At 53.0% G+C, this 16478-nt stretch overlaps 1 protein-coding gene across 4 annotated transcripts in view; it reads right to left on the bottom strand.

Annotated features, from left to right (window-relative positions):
* Positions 1-4698: 4698 nt before the first annotated feature.
* The window catches only part of FYCO1 (FYVE and coiled-coil domain autophagy adaptor 1), a 74664-nt gene continuing 62884 nt past the window's right edge, over positions 4699-16478 (bottom strand). For 3 of the 4 annotated variants that reach the window (XM_064597026.1, XM_064597028.1, XM_064597027.1), the window contains exons 17-18: positions 11333-11442; positions 4699-5070 (exon numbers count right to left, since the gene is read on the bottom strand). In XM_064597026.1, the coding sequence (XP_064453096.1) occupies positions 4770-5070; positions 11333-11442 (411 nt within the window). In that variant the 3' untranslated portion in view covers positions 4699-4769. Of the gene's footprint in view, positions 8589-11332; positions 11443-16478 lie in introns of all 4 variants that reach the window. The other variant, XM_064597029.1, reaches the window with a different exon arrangement.

Below are 16478 nucleotides of genomic sequence, written 5' to 3'. Positions count from 1 at the left end.
AGATTTTATTTATTTATTTGAGAGAGAGAGAGTGAGAGAGAGAGCCCAAGAGGGGGTAGGGTCAGAGGGAGAAGCAGACTCCCTGCCGAGCAGGGAGCCCGATGCGGGACTCGATCCAGGGACTCCAGGATCATGACCTGAGCCGAAGGCAGTCGCCCAACCAACTGAGCCACCCAGGCACCCATTTTTGTTTTTGTTTTTGTTTTTTTTTAAATCACTGGATAGGGGCAGCTGGGTGGCTCAGTCGTTAAGCGTCTGCCTTCGGCTCAGGTCATGATCCCAGGGTCCTGGGATCGAGCCCTGCATCGGGCTCCCTGCTACATGGGGAGTCTGCTTCTCCCTCCCCCTCTGCCTGCCACTCCCCCTGCTTGTGCTCTCTCTGTCTCTGTCTCTCTCTGACAGATGAATAAATAAAATCTTTAAAAAAATAAAAATCACTGGATAATCTACATTCTGGTAAAATGAAGCCGGTTGAGAGAAAACCGCTCCCACAGCTGTCTCCACACGATGCAGTAGGAGTAACAAGCTCTATAAATGGTTCAGCCTTACCAGCTCCCCTGGGTCTCGGGCTGACTTACGGCGAGAGCCTGTGAGATTGATTATATTTGCTACCGACTGTTATTAACAAACCAGTGCTGCGATGAGGGGATCTGCCTCTTTTTTTTTTTTTTTTTTTTTTTGCATAAAGACCTGCCAGAACCCAAAGTTCCTTAAGTTCCTTAACTTTTTTTTTTTTTTTGTCATCTCATGTACTCCTTTGGCCTCAGATAAAGCCTACTGTCCTCCTTCTCAGAATGTTGTAAAATGAATAAAATAAAATATATAGGATTACAAAGGAAACCTCAGTTGAGATACAATTCTCTAAAAATTAGAACAAATGTATGAATTAGTCATATACGTGCCTTTTTATTATTAATGCGTTACGTAGGACCTACCAGTAGGTCTAACGACAATCTTCACTTCAGAGTGGTGATGGCATTTTGAGAGTCATAGCTGTTGTGTCATATGGAACTGTCTGTCCTTTTCCTTGGTGACAAAGTCACAGGTCTTGCTGACATATACTAGTGTGGCATGGTCTTTATATTCATCATGGAGGGAAGATCTAAATTTTAGTTCGAAGTTGGGGGAAAGATGCCGTTTCCTCCCCCTTGCCCCCCATCCACGTTCATGGACCTTCTGAATTCTGGGGATGGACCAGGCGAGGAGACCATGTTTGACCTGATCTCCTCCAACATGTATCCATCAGTACCCAACTCCTATTTCTTCCTGTAATCCTTACATTTTGGACAGGAGTGGGACCACTTTGGATTTGGGGAAGGGAGTGTTTGTCCATTCAGAGATGATCTGCCAGTTAGCAGTATGTCCTCGAAGACAAACACAACAAGCCATAAACGAAATCGTGGTCATGGAAAGATCTGACCCGCAGAACAGTTTCCTTCCAGGTATTTGTGGAGAAGTAGTTTCTTCTCCAAGATTGAAATCTCCACCTCTTCCTCCCCGCCCAGTGCTTGGGCCAGTGGGCTGAGGGAGAAGTCCTGGTTCCATGATTTAAGGGTCACTGGCGGAAATAAATCTGGGGACAGATCCACGAGCTCGGTTTACCCCTTTCCTCAAGTTCTAACCAAAGCGGGGATGCAGCAGCGACCTTCAAGGACCTCCTCGGTGACTTGTGAGGGAAGCAGCCTGATGAACTGGACTTGATATGGGCGTAAACGTGTGATCCTCTGAGAACACCCCGCAGTTCTGGGGCGGAGGTCCTAGCTGGTGAAGGGCTGTCTCTCCGAAGACCTTTGGCCGCACATAGGGACCCGTGTCTTGTGCAGAGGCCTCGTGTGGGGGGCAACTGCGGCTGTTGCCCCACCTCAGGGCCCTTCTGTGAGAACATGGGAAGTCCTGAGGCCAACCCCGAGCCAGAGGTACAGACCGACGACCTTGTCCATGTCTGCAGCTACCGCCTTCTGTGTGTGGCCAACCGTCCAGGTCTTGCTTCCACTAAAATGCTGCCTCCGCCGGATGTGGTGGTTGGCTTTGGCCACACTGACGCTGCCATTTTCCCCATGGTGCTTTTCCGCCCATGAGAAAGGGGACTTCTGCTAACCCAGACTCCGGCCTGGCCCTCCCTGAGGCCTCCAGGAAGGCCCCTCCCACGCATCCCTCTTTCCTCCCCGCCTCTTTGCTCTCCTATCCTCTGTCCCCCGCATCCCTCCCTCACCCCGTTCCTTCCTCCCTGGGGAGAAGACAGAGCCTGCCCCACTGACCTGGCCCACGGCTGTTCCGGCCTCCCCGGGAAGTTTCCTTCTCTCCTCGAGGCTCCCTCAGAGGCCTCCTTGGGAGCAGAAAGCTGGGGATGCCCGCCCCCCCACCCTGACCTGACATCGCTTTCTCTTTGATGACTCTAGGGAGCCCCAGGCCCAAAGTCAAGCATGGCCCAGCACTGAGGCCTTCCTTTCGCTGAGGACACTCACGTGTGTCATGTTTGGCGACGCCTGGCTCCCTTTGTTCATTTTTGAGCTAAGAAGACAGTTGATTCCAGGCTTTGGGTGGGGCAGCCGTGTCAGAGACAACCGCAGTCCATCCGTGCCAGGAGGTGTGAGGAAGCCACACCAGGCCCCGTCCTCCCCCAGCGCTCGAGGAAGGGGGAAGGACGGCGGACAGACATCAAAGGCCAGAGGTTGGCGATCACACTCGTGCTCAGCTTCACCATCCTCCAGAAACCACAGGTGTGGGAAACGGAGAAGGCTGACCTTTCTGTCAACCCTAACCCACTTTGAATGGCTTTCATAATAGCTATGCTCTCCCCCTGGTTTCTGATAGCTTCAGCTTCAACTGCTCTCTCTCTCTCTCAAAAAAAAAAGTCCATTTGCTCATCTTGGGTGACAGGTTTCACGCATCTCTTTGCTTTGCAGAGCTGTGTGGGTGGCAAGCTCCTCTCATCAGATTTTTCCCATGCATCTTCAAACCGAAAGGGCTGACCTGCCGAGAGTTTCTTTCTGAGTCCCCTGGGGAACCTCTACATCCTCCAGCCCCGCCGGGCAGCGTGGCCAGGAGAGGCAGGGCACCCCCCAGTGGCCTTGGAGCTTGCAGACACTAGGCTGGGCCCCGATTCTGGAGAGCCTGGAGCAGACTTTGGGCATCTCGGGTTATTCCGTGGTTTAGTGAGCGGGGTGGGGTGTGATGGGGATTTTGACACAGAGGCCCCCGGATCCCAGCCTCTGGTGCAGCATACTCAGCCATGTGGGTCTCCATTGGTTCTCGTTCCAGCCCCCAGCCCACGTGGCTCCCAAGTCTCTGGAGGGACCCTTCTGTTACTAAGGAACTCCCGCTGCGTTGTTCTGGGTGCTTGGATAAACCAACCTTCCATTACTTCAACCTGCTCACCAGACAGTAAGAGGCTCGACTTAGGGCATCATTAGTACAAGAGAGGGGTACGGAGTGGGGCAGGATAGAGACCAGCTCACCTCCATCCTCCCCACACCTTCCCCTGCAGGCTCGCCCTTTGCCCTTCTCTGCTGTGAGAGTTTCAGGAGCTTCTGTGCCTGGCCAAGTTGGCCAATGGGATTATTGACGGCCTTACAGCAGACCCAGCATGGGGACTGACCAGTATCCTCACTGATTCCATAACTGTTGAGCACTTCTGTGTCTGGCATGGTGCTCGACGCTGTGGAGGCGAGGGAAGGGAGGGAGATGAAGGAAACACGGTCCTTGCTCTCGAGGGAGAGTGTGGCTATGGGTACAGAAAGTATAACTTATTCCTGCATAACTGATTCAAAGAAGAGGCCACATGAGAATCTGAGGACAGGGGGACAAGTGGAGGAGGAAGGGAGGGAGATGGAGGGAAGGGGGGCTGGGGATGTTCTGTGGGGCTCGAGGCACTCAAGGGAAGGAACATCATCCCTGGATGTGGGGTGTGGTGTGAGTGTGGATGGGCTGTCCAGCCTGGGTTCAATCTGACCAGTCCAGGAGCGACAGTCCTGCCCCTCTGGGTCTGTGTCTGGTCTCTGCTGATCCAGCATGAATAGCTAAGTGGCAGTGGGAATGTGACTCTTTCCTCTGCCTGCTGTCTTGGCTTGGTGGTCTTGCCCAATTTTGTACCAAAGGTTGACTGATGGTGGTTTTAGGGCATCCATGACCTTCCCCCTGACCTCACTGTTCTGGTAGGTCAGCAGTGTGCTCTGTGCTCACGGAGCTCTGTGAGTAGCCCAGGAGGGCCAGGCAGCTCATGTGCTGGAGGGCAGTGGGTTGGAATGATACCTTGGCTCCAGCAGGTCTGAACACTGACCTTGGGGTAGGTGGGGAAGTATCCAGATCCCAGGCCACATGGCAACCTTGAGCCCTTCTGAGAAACCAGAGTACAAGCTGATGCTCTATCTCCAGGCAGGGCAACTCAACTCCAAGTCTGGTCTAGGTAACTTTTTTTTAATAAAGAGATTTTATTTATTTTTTTGACCGGGGAAGTGGGGAGCAGGGAGGGAGAGAGAGAGGGAGAGAACGAGCAAGGGGAGGGGCAGGCAGAAGCAGAGGGAGAAGCAGGCTTCCCGCGGAGCAGGGAGCCCAATGCGGGGCTCGATCCCAGGACCCTGGGACCATGACCTGAGCCGACGGCAGATGCTTAACCGACTGAGCCACCCAGGGGCCCTGGGTCTGGGTAACTTTATCAACGGGCCTTATGTCCCAGTGGAATGAAAGACAATGCTACTCCCAATCATAGTGTTTGCTTTATTTAAATCCTGAGGTTAAAAATAAAACTGTTCCAAATAGTGCAGCAGATGCTATAGAGGAATATGTTTTGGGATACAAAAGTTTCTCACCCCCACTCGCAGGGCGGGTGTTGGCATTTGATGTGCTTCTGGGTAATTCTTTGGCAGATAAGAATGCAATGGGTCCCCAGACCCACTATCCCATAAGGCCTCGAGAATTGAGGATTCGTCAATGAAAGTGCAATTCTGATTCGGAAGCCGCCCAGCGGAGGCGTGGGTGTGGCTCTGCAGCCCCCAGAGGCAGGAGCGTCCCTGGATAACACTCATCACGAGGTTCTGACGAAGCCTGTTCATCGGCCATGTCTCCTGAAATCTAAAGATAGACTTTATTATTTTAAAAAAGCGATTACGAAGGAAAAGGCATTATTAATTCAGTCTTTCCTGTCTCCTTGGAAGAATCACAATGCAATGAAAAAAACTTCTCCTGGTTTCCACTAAGAAGCACCTTTCGCTAAGTGTTTTGTAAACATGGCTGGCTGGCTCACGGGTGTCTGCAAGGCGACCCCTGGTTCTCCGAATCACCGACGGCTTTTGCTTTCACTCTCAACCCCTCAGAGCCAGGGATGGGGGCTCTCACGTGTAGTTACGAAGGTGGACTTTAAGAAATGAAACTCCTAAAAAAAACCTTAAAGATCAGCGGCCATCTAACCAGTATCCGATAGAGCACTGGCTCTGAGATACCACCTCCAAATGGGCATTTCCTTTCATTTGAGTCTAGAATGGCTTACCCACCCAAGGAGTGGATAACTGAAACATTTCAGAACAACCATCCCTTTGATTTTTCCATTGTATTATGTAGCTTTTCCTTTTCTACTTTTCAAACCCGGTAGGGTTTTTCAGTTCCAGATTCCTTCTTGATCCGGTTGACCTGGAGTCCAGAGGGCTCCAGCCACGAGCACACTGCAGAGGCCACGCTTTATCGTGACGCCCGCCCTTCCTCGCTGCGGGTGAGTGTGTCTGAGGGGCCACGTTCTCGGGCAAGGTTGATTAGTGGCTTCTGAGGCAGAGGTGAACAAGGCAGTGGGATCAGTGCTGGAAAGTGAGCGGCTGTTATTCAGAGAGCTGGGCCATCTGGGGGCTGCTGGATTTTTGCTTTGTTGTTTTGTTTTGTGTTGAATAGTGATCTGGGGTCCCATTGATGATTTCTAGTGTAATTCAGTCTACTGGCTGGGGCTACTGCCTTCAATAGTTGCTCTTCATTGTCATCTGCATTTTTTTTAAAAAGTACCCCAACCCCAAAAAACCTCAGTAAAGTCGGGAACCTATTCAAAATAAGAATAAAGCTGTTCATACGAGCCACGCTGAAATAGGCCACCATGTTCTCTAGTTGCATAATGCACAGCAAACTCGAGCTCACACGGCAAAGTAACAAAGGAAAAAGAGTCTGTCCAGCATGAAAATAAATAGGCTGCGGAGTCAGGACATGACCGCTGGGGGAGCGGGCAGTCCTCTGAATGTAGCCAATGTTCCAGGGGGTACACACCACAAGGGGCCTCTGCTCTCTGGGAGGAGTGGCTCTGGGCTGGCTTCGAAGGAGCCAAGTGGTTTTTAAGCTGTAGTTGGTTTCCTGCTGGGCTGAGTGACAGAGATTCACCAGGGGGCTTGGATGGAATGTTCCAGGCCTTTTGTAGGAAACACAGGAGCTGTTAGCTGCACAGGATGGTGGTGATACCATCGGCTGGCCGTCTCCATGGCATCCTGGGAGAGTACTCAAAACAAGACTCCAGACTGCTTTGGGTTCTCTTTTGTTAGTTTCTTTCTTGTGGTAAACCACCCATCCCGATTACCCTTTTCAGAGGAGAGGGTGGGCTCAAAGGCAGGATAATTTGCTCTGGAACAATCCTTAGGCCGTGTGGCACACCTGTGAGGACAAGCATGAGGCTAGGGAGAGTCTCTGGGAGGCTGGCTGCTTTTTGCCTTGGTGTTGAATACAGTCAAGGCCTTGGCCACTGGGAGATGCTAGGGACCCCAGTGGCTTTCTGCTAGAGGCAGCTGGCTGCTCTGAGGAAAGAGCGCAAGAGGTTTAGCTTCTCTCTGCGTTAATGTCTCAGGAAGGTTCTGTTCACCACCCCCTCCCCTGCCCTGCCTAAACTGACTGCAAGTGGCCAAGTCCTCTATTTGAGTGGAAGCTCTGAGCCCCCTCCCCGCTGCCCCACGAGTCCCCTCTGCTGGGTGGTGGCTGTGGGGTCTGTGTTGGACCCGGCCTGGGGGCTCTGACCTGTCCTTGAGCTCTCAACACCAGCCCAGCCAAGCCTGTGGGTGACGGAATGAAGCTTCCGTGTGGTGGGACTTGACCAGTCACGAGGCAAGCTGGGGGACGGGCTGGGTCTTGCGTTCAGATCCCCAGACACCCTGCCTGGCGCTCTCCCTCATCCTTGGCCAAAGTGGGCCCTGTCATCAGATGGCCTGCTCACCTGTGAAGTGTCTGAGCCCTGACTTCAGGCTCCAGCCTCTGTGAAAACAAGGCCCCAAGAGGCCATCAAAGGTGAGCTCCCTATGGTGGGAGGAGAAAAGGGCCACAGACAACAGGAAGACCATCTTCTCCTTGGCCAGGGAAGGGAAACAGGATTCATCGGCCCCAAGGGGAGATGGCTCCCGGCTGTCAGGTGTAGGCTGAGCCACAGGAAGTGGGCAAAGGGGTGCCAGGGAACAGACGGGTGGGGAGAAAGGACCAAGAAGTGAACTCAAAGCCAATTCATGAGTTATGCCTGTTATACCCGAATTACCAAAGACTTTTTTTAAGAAGGCCCCGATTTTGGAAAGTGGTTCTTACCCTGATTATGATCATTAGTGAACATGCCTGCGGATGAGGCAGAAGCTCGTATTTATACAAACAGAGACAGCCCAGCAGCCGAGCAGTGAATCCTAAGGGCCAACACACAGTGCTGCTTAGTGGTCCCGGCATTGCCATCTGCGCAGACAGCCACTGCGGGACGTGTCCTCCGTGCGCTGGCTTTGGTTTCCCCGAGCCATCTTCAGTTCTGATTTCTAGGCCGGTGTTTTCAGCTACTGGGGGGACTGCCTGAGTGAAGGGCTTTGCATGAGGACAGAACTTCCCAGACAGAAGGGCCGGGAAGAAAGTGCAGCTAGAGACCCCTCCAAAATTGCTGTTTCGGAGCAGCCCTGAATTTACTGGGGCAGGAAGGGACAGAGGCCTGACGGGAAGAGGCTGGCTGGGGCTTCAGGAGGCCCCCCCGCCCCCACCCGGGACGCCCTGACTCTTACGATGGCCCTGTGGCCTCGCGGCCTGAGGACTCACAGGCTCTGGCCAGGACGTCCCGGCTCATGGTCACCCAGGACACCTGGCCCCTGCTGGGCAGAGTGGGGCATCTCTCTCCACGGGCAGAAGCTGGGGTCACTGACTCTGGCCTGTGGAGCTCTCCACGGAGGCCGGGAACCAGCTGTGGCTCCACAGAGGTTCAAGGTCGCCTGAGTGTTTAAACCGTCGGCAGAGTGTCCCTTTGGGTGTGAGGACAGTTGGGTCCCTAATCCCTGGAAACGTTGCTTGAGCCCTTAAAAGCCACAGAGGCTAAGAGTGACGGTGCGTAGTGCTGAGTACACAGTGCTCCAGACGATGCAGCTTTGAGGGGCGGCCGGAGGCCCAGCTCCCAGTTCTACACTGGTCACATCTGGAGCGGCTGCCTTTTTTTTTTTTTTTTTTTTTTTTTTTAGTGCTTTATGTGACAGGTGAGCAAGAGTAGTGTTTCCTGTGGATAAAGTGAAGCTATCAGAATCTACAATCCAGGTGCTTGAGGCTACGGGAAGTCACTTCCATCGTAGATCACAGGCCTGTCAACCGTCAAGTGATAAAACACTTTCTTGGAGACAAACCTGAGGAAACAGAAGTGGGAAAGGAGGGTGTCACTGGGAGCGCCGAAAGCCAGAGGGCAGCAGCGGCGGCTGGGGGGGCCTCCTCGGGGGGGTGCTGCAGCGGCCTGGCTGGGCGTGTGGGCGGGTTGGCGGCGGAGCCTTCTGTGGGGGCAGGGGCCTGGGCCCCTCACCCCGTTTCCTGTCTGCCCAGCAGAGCTCCCTCAAGCAGGGGTCCGGGGGTCCTGGGACGTCAGTACGGACTTCCCTGGGGCTTGGTACACAAACACCTGCTTTGAAGCTGCTGGGGGATGTGGGGGCTGCAGGGGGTGCAGCGCAGGGAGTGGACCCTGAGAAGAGGTTTCTGGAGGAGACGAGTATGGATTTCATCCCCGCTGGGCGCCTAAAGCCATTTTGCCACCCATGGTTTAGAAATCTCCGGCACGGAGTAAGGCGGGGTAGGTCACAGCACCGTGGTGGCCTCCAGTGGGAACTAGGGGCCTGCTTGGGGCATGGGACTGCGTTCTGCCCTCGGCCTCTCTGATAACCCACCGGGAGTCCCAGTGAGGTGGTGACAGTGCTCACTGCTTCTGCAGAGATGGGGCTCAGGGGCACTTAGAACTCGGAGGGCAGCTCTCTGGAATATGCTGGGCCTGTGCCCCATGAGTCCAGCTAATTCAAGGTATGTTTGTGCTCATGGGGGCATGCAGGGGAGGGGGAGGAGAGGGGGAGAATGGGAAGCTCCTCCTCTTAGCCCCTCCTTTAGTGGACGTGCTTGTCCACAATCCCTGGGCGCTCAAGGCTGGGAGGTGCTGAGGGGGCGGCACAGCTCTCCCCTAGAGTATCCTCACTAGTTATTCCACCAAAAGCCAAGTGGGCTGGGAAGGGTCCCTGTATGGGGGGATGTGGCCGCTAGCTCAGGGCCCCACTCAGGGAAGAAGTGGCTGCATGCTGGTCAGGCAGGTCTCCTAAAAAGGCGGCCCCAACAAAGGGCTTATGCTGAAGCCAGAAGAACCCAAGGGAAGGGTCCCAGCAAACTTAACCACCCCTGTCTCGTGTCTTCATGAAGTGGGGGCCCAGGCTCATGGCAGATGCTCAACCCATGTGTTCCTCTCCCAGCTTCCTTCCTTGGCTGCCCCTTCAGGCTGTCTCCCTATATTCCCAACTTCCTGCCCCCCAGCCCTTCACTCCTGCACCTGTATTTGGTGCTTTGATGCTGTGCTTCCCCGACACAGTATACACTGCTCCTGCTGCCATGACAAGAAGGCCCAGGGGCTCCCTCTCACAGCTCTAGTCCTGGCCTTCATTTCTTGCTTGTCCATCCACCCATGCATCCATCCACCCGTGCATCCATCCTTCCATCCATCTATGCATCTACCCATCCATCCATCCATGTATCCATCCATCCATCCATCCATCCATGTATCCATCCATCCATCCATCCATCCATCCATCCACCCATGCATCCATCCATCCATCCATGTATTCATCCATCCATCCATGTATTCATACTTCCATGCATCCAGGCATCCATGCATCCATCCATTCATCCATCCATCCATGTATTCATCCATCCATCCATGTATTCATCCATCCATGCATCCAGGCATCCAGGCATCCATGCATCCATCCAGGCATCCATCCATCCATCCATCCATATATCCATCCATCCATCCATCCATCCATCCACACATGCATCCATCCATCCATCCATGTGTCCATCCATCCATCCATCCATATATCCATCCATCCATCCATATATCCATCCATCCATCCATCCATCCATCCATCCATCCACCCATGCATCCATCCATCCATCCATGTATTCATCCATCCATCCATGCATCCATCCATCCATCCATGTATTCATCCATCCATCCATGTATTCATCCATCCACGCATCCAGGCATCCAGGCATCCATGCATCCATCCATCCATCCCTCCCTCCCTCCCTCCCTCCCTCCCTCCATCCATCCATCCATGTATTCATCCATCCATCCATGTATTCATCCATCCATCCATGTATTCATCCATCCATCCATGTATTCATCCATCCACGCATCCAGGCATCCAGGCATCCATGCATCCATCCATCCATCCCTCCATCCCTCCATCCATCCATCCATCCATCCATGTATTCATCCATCCATCCACGTATTCATCCATCCATCCATGTATTCATCCATCCACGCATCCAGGCATCCATGTATCCATCCATCCATGTATTCATCCATCCATCCATCTGTCCATGCATCCATGCATCCATGCATCCATGCATCCTTCCACTGTTTCTACTGAGCCCCTCCTTTGGGCTGGGCAGTGGGAGCCTGGACATCCGAGAGAGGCAGGAGGACACACTGGTTAAGTCCACAGCCTGGAGGCAGGCCCTCTGGGTTCCAACCTGGCTCTACCACTACGAGCTGTGTGACCTGGGATCAGTCCCTTGGCCCTCAGTCCCTTAGCGGCGCCACGAGGAGAATGGTAGTTCCTATGACATGGGTGTGCCCCGGGGCTTAAGTGAGTCAGTAAGAGCGGAGGTCCGAGGATTCACCTGACATGTGCTAAGACTGTGTAAGTAGTAGCCTGTGTCTTATAAAATCTGTAACACACACTAGACCACCGCAGTATAGGGCTCTAAAATTAAAAAAAAAAAATTATTATTAATAAATTACTGATAATTAAATAGTCTCTTTTGAATGTCCAGCTCTGTTCTCATGGCCAGGTGGCAGGTGAATTCTTCCAGATGCTGACGAGTGAGGTGGCCCTACCTGGAAAAGGTGTTGTCGAAGATGAGCATGTAGATGCCCGGTGTGCGGACCTTGAGCTGGCCCTGGATGTTCTCCTTGTGAGAGCTGCATCGGGTCGTGGGGATAAGGACCTGGGAGGAAGAGCAGATCAGAAAAAGTGTCATAGAAGCCGAGAGGGCATATGGGTCCTCTGGGTAGACCCTTTATTTTGGGGAGGGAACTAGGCCCAGAGATGCTAGGGACCCTGTCTGAGGTCACAGCTGAGCAAGGCTGGGGCTGGGATCAGCCTCAGGAGTGGGGCGGGGGGATGTCTGGGATCAGCCCCAGGACTGAGGGGGTATATGTGTCTGGGATCAACCCCAGGAGTGGGGGGGTTATGCCTGGGATCAGCCCCAGGAGTGGGGGGTATGTCTGGGATCAGCCCCAGGAGTGGAGGGGCGGTATGTCTGGGATCAGCCCCAGGAGTGTGGGGGGGTGCCTGGGATCAGCCCCAGGAGTGGGGAGGGTGCCTGGGATCAGCCCCAGGAGTGGGGGGCATATGTCCGGGATCAGCCCCAGGAGTGGGGGTATCTTCCACATGCCCCACATTTGTTGATAACCTGTGGCCGGGGAGGAGGCTGTGGGTATGAACTTCACCCCGAATCATGAACGAGTCAGTGCCCCGAAGGAGTGGCCCCCAGCCTCCTCTGACCACAGCCAGAATGTTCCACTATCTAGAGGAGCAGGCCTTTTTTGGCTTCAGGAAGCCGGGGCTTATTCGAGGTGAAATCTGTCTGTCTGGCTCCTGTTGGGCCTCGTGCTGCCTGAGGTGAGGGGTGTCTCAGGGGACAGGCCGAGCCCCTGCCCACCCACATCTCTCAAGCGCTTTGTGAAGCTGCTGAGCCCTGCCCGCTCTGACCTGAACAGGCCCGGTTCCACCCGTGGCTTTTCACTTGGCCCCGGCAGGCTCTGCTTCTCCTGCTGCACCGTGCACATCCACGGGCCCCAGGGCCCTCTCAACTTTCCTGGCCCAAGCCGCAGCCTCCTATTTACCCTCTGCCTTCCCCAAGAAGGAGAGATTAGTCCCAAGAAATATCTGTTTTCTCAGGACACATTCTAAGGGCCTCACCATCGGTGGGGGTAAAGCTGAGCACAGGATGAGCATTGGACGGGGCCACGGTGTGTGTGGGGGTCTCTGGATGGCCAGTCTTTCCCATGAGGGCAACGTCTGCAACCTGCTGACCAACTGAGACACAGTTTAAAACTGAAGATATGGAGGGGTGCCTGGCTGGCTCAGTCAGTAGAGCATCTGATAGGAAATGAGGAAATGGGAAACAAGACAGAGCCAACCAAAATTCAGAAAGATTTTAGAAATGATCAATGCCCCAGTGGGTGTGGTCTCAGAAAGCATCCTTCAGCTGACCACATAGGGCTGACTACACGTAAATGGTCACACAGATCAGAGGCTTTGCAGACCACGGCTAACACCTTAGCAACTCGGAGCTCCTCGTGTGGGGAGCTGCCCCACAAGTGAGCATCTTTATTCTTTACAAAATCAAGTGCTGCTCCTTTCTCAGAAACACAACTTTGTGAAATTCCATTATCTATTCCTTTTAAACATTTTTCACCCTGCACAAAATGACTGAATCCAAAATGCTTCTAACGATGTGATGGCTTTTTCAACTTACACTTGAATACAGAGGTACGTTTCTGGAAACCCTACACGTTGGCCACAGAGTTCCCAAAGTAAAGTAAGTTTCCACAAAAGGTTCTGCCCTCAAAGATCTTGTGGTTTAACAGAGACAGCAGACAAAAAACCATTCAGTTATAATAACAGTGAGCATGTCACGAGGGGACAACCAGGAGGGGTGCCCATCCCAGCCCCGGGGGGCGGGGGGGAGGAGGAGGGGAGAGAGGCACAGTGTGAGGGAAGATATCCTGTAGGAGGTGACACTGAGCATGGACAAGTTAGGTAGTTCGAGAGAGGTCTGGGTGTCCCAGGCAGAGGGGAAAACATATTCAAAGACATGGGATAAGAGCAAAGATTTACTCTCCCAAGAGATAACCAAAAACAGACAAAATATACAAGACACTGGACATCAGGCAATGGAGGAGAGTGTTCTCTGAGGGAAAAGGTGAGCCCCACAACTGCCCCAGCTCACCATTTTGAGAGGAGAACAACCAGATGGGACAAACAGAAAACAAACAGTAAGATGACAGACTCAACCCTAACCTGATCAATAGGCACATTAAATATAAATAGTCTCAACACCCCAAATAAAAGGCAAAGATGATCCATCTTTGCCAACCCCATCATGCCCAGAAGAAGAGACAATTTAAATATAAAGATACAAATAGGTTAAAAGTAAAAGCACATAAAAAGATATACTGTGGTAGCATTAATCCAAAGAAAGCTGGAATGACTACATTAATACCAGACAAAATAGATTTTATATCAAAGGATGTGGCCAGGGATAACTTCATAATGATAAACGTATTAATGCATCAGGGGGATGGACCAATCCTTCACATTTATGCCCCTAATGAGAGCTTCAAACACACGAAGCAAAAAGTGGTAGAACTGAAAGGAGAAATAGGTAAATTCACAATTAATGGTTGAGTAAACTTCAATACCCCTCAATAATTAATGGACTAATAGACAGGAACTCAGTAAGAAGATGGAAAACTCGAAGAACCGTATCAACTAACTCAACCCACCTGCCACTTAATGGAATGCGCCACCTGACCACAGCAGGACGCACCTGCTTTTCAAGTGCACTGGGAACACTCAGGTAGGCCATCTTCTAGGCCATTAAAAAACCAAACAAACAAACAAAAACCCACCTCATACTTAAAAGGATTCAGTTATACAGTCTGTTTTCTGACAACAATGGAATTCAATGGAATTAAATTAGAAATAAACAGATCTCTGGAAAATACCAAAAATATTCGTAAACTGAAGAACACACTCTTAAATAACACATGGATCAAGGAGAGATCAAACATCAAAAGGGAGATCCCACAGGCATGGGAGAGAGCGTGTGTAGCGTGTTCCTGATACCACAGGACATTTGCACTGGCTGGGAGCTGGCGGTGGTGAGGGGGTAGGAAGGGCCCGAGACAAGCCTGGAGGGGAAAAAGATGCACGAGGACCCACTATGGATAGGACCTGGGGCTAGCCACTTCTGTGCTTGGTCTCATTACGTTCCTTTAATGTTCTATCATATTCTAATTCCACCCAAGACTGAGAATTCTTGGAGGTTGCGAGGTTGGGTCTGTTCCTGGGGTCCGTAATCTAACAATTCTGAGCCTGGACGCTCCAGCAAGCACCAGTGGGAAGGAGCCGCTGGACAGGAAGGTCTGCTGTTTATACAGGGGCGTCTGGGCACCCCACACCTCAACCTCTGCATTTACTACCTTGACTGCAAAGCAACAACCGAGAGCTCATTAGGCAGGTCCTCGGAAGAGGGTATGTCTAAAACAGTATGCTTCATTTCCTTAGAACATTCTAGACTATAGACTTTTCATTCATCTCAGCTCCATTTTCCCACCATGGTCAAAATCTAGGAGAGCTTCCCTGGTGCCAAAGCTCACACAGCTGAGGTGGTGGGGAGATGAGGGGGTCTCCGCTGGGTGAGCTCCAGGAGCGCCTCCCACCAGCCTCCAGTGCCTGGGCAGCTGTGCCCTCAGTCATGACATGTGTCTGCAAGACAGTCCAAGCTGGTTTTATTGGTATTTGGATGGGCTCCTGTGGCCGGGGGCTCTGGGCAAAGCAAGGGTTCTAGGCTCGATGGAAGAAGTGAGTCACAAACAGGTTGCTGGTTGCTGGGGGTGAAGGTTGCAGACTGACTGCTCATGGGTATAGTTTCCTTTGGGGATGATGAAAACGATCTTAAATTAGATGGCGACAGTTACACAACACGGTGAATACACTATATCTTAAATGGGTCGGTTATTTGGTATATGAATTACATCTCAATAAGGCTGTCTAAAAAACCACAAAGGCAAGGGTTCCTGCTCCCAGTCCTGGTTCCTCCTCCAACTCCCTGCAGCCCCAGGCAGGCTGTTGAGTTTCTCTGGCCAAACATGGGTCCTCTGCCCGGAGAGAGGGCAGGGCCTGGGTCCTGTTCCCTGCGCTCCGTCCCCAGGCTTCAGGACAGGGTCAGTATACGGGCAGCCTCATGTCCTGGATGGACTGTGTCTTCAGTCGAGTGTCTTCCTAAATTTACAACCTCTAACCTCACTGCTCAGACGCGACCTTGACCGAGGAAGCACCCTGGAGAGGAGGTGGCCCTGGGGGCTGGGCAGTGTCTGCTGGGTGCCTCAGAGATGGGGCTGGCCTTTGTCCCTGCGGCTCCCTCTATCAGGGCGTATCTCCTGGTTTGGCCCAAGGTCTCCTCCCCCTGATGGCTGCCCCCCTCCGCCTAGCATGACACTCTCTATCTGGAACCATGGTCGTCTGTTCACTAGGGCCTCTCTCCTCAAGGGCGGATGCCACGTTGTCCCTTGTCTTTCTAGCTCTGACGGGCGCAACAGAGCCCAGGGTTGAGCAGAAGCTCAGCAGATGGCTCTGAAGAGACCACAAGCCCCTTGTGTCTACACTCCCATAATCATACCCTTGAGTGCGGTCACTTGCTCTGCACGTGGTTTCCTGTAAGGCCCAGGCTGGTCAGGGGATCCCAGGGGGAGTCCTCCAGACAGATGCTGAGGACGTGCCTCTGGGAACAGGTTCCTAGGCTGATGTCTGTTCCCGGGACCTCAGGCAGAAAAAACAGCCATCCCACGGCTGGCTGGTGATGCAGGGCTTATGAAGGCCGGCGGCCCCTGAAAATGCCCTTCTTGCTCACCCTGTATATGGGCTCCTTCTGCCCCCTGGTGTCCACTCTGAGAAACACACTGGTAGTCCTGACCCCCAGAGGCCCCGGGAAGCTGGAGATGAGGCAGGCTCCTCCTCCAGGTCTCTGAGCCCAAGCCCCGAATCCTGGTAGGAACCGCGTGGATCTCCCAGGGCCATGCGGATTTGGTGGGTGAGTGACTGAGCAAGGGGAGAGGCCCACAGCTCGGCCACGTGTGGGCAGGTGTCATGGCAAAGGCCTGGACACGGGATTGAGTCCCTTCCCCCACTCCCCGCCACCGACACCAGTGTCCAGTGTGGGAGGACGCGGTGTTGGTGCCTGGTGGGCCTTGG

The sequence above is a fragment of the Mirounga angustirostris genome, unplaced genomic scaffold (assembly GCF_029215605.1).
Source record: "Mirounga angustirostris isolate CCGP_5_RB_7025 unplaced genomic scaffold, mMirAng1.0.hap1 SCAF_1, whole genome shotgun sequence".
Lineage (NCBI taxonomy): Eukaryota > Metazoa > Chordata > Mammalia > Carnivora > Phocidae > Mirounga > Mirounga angustirostris.
This window is presented reverse-complemented; position numbering and strand designations above follow the sequence as displayed.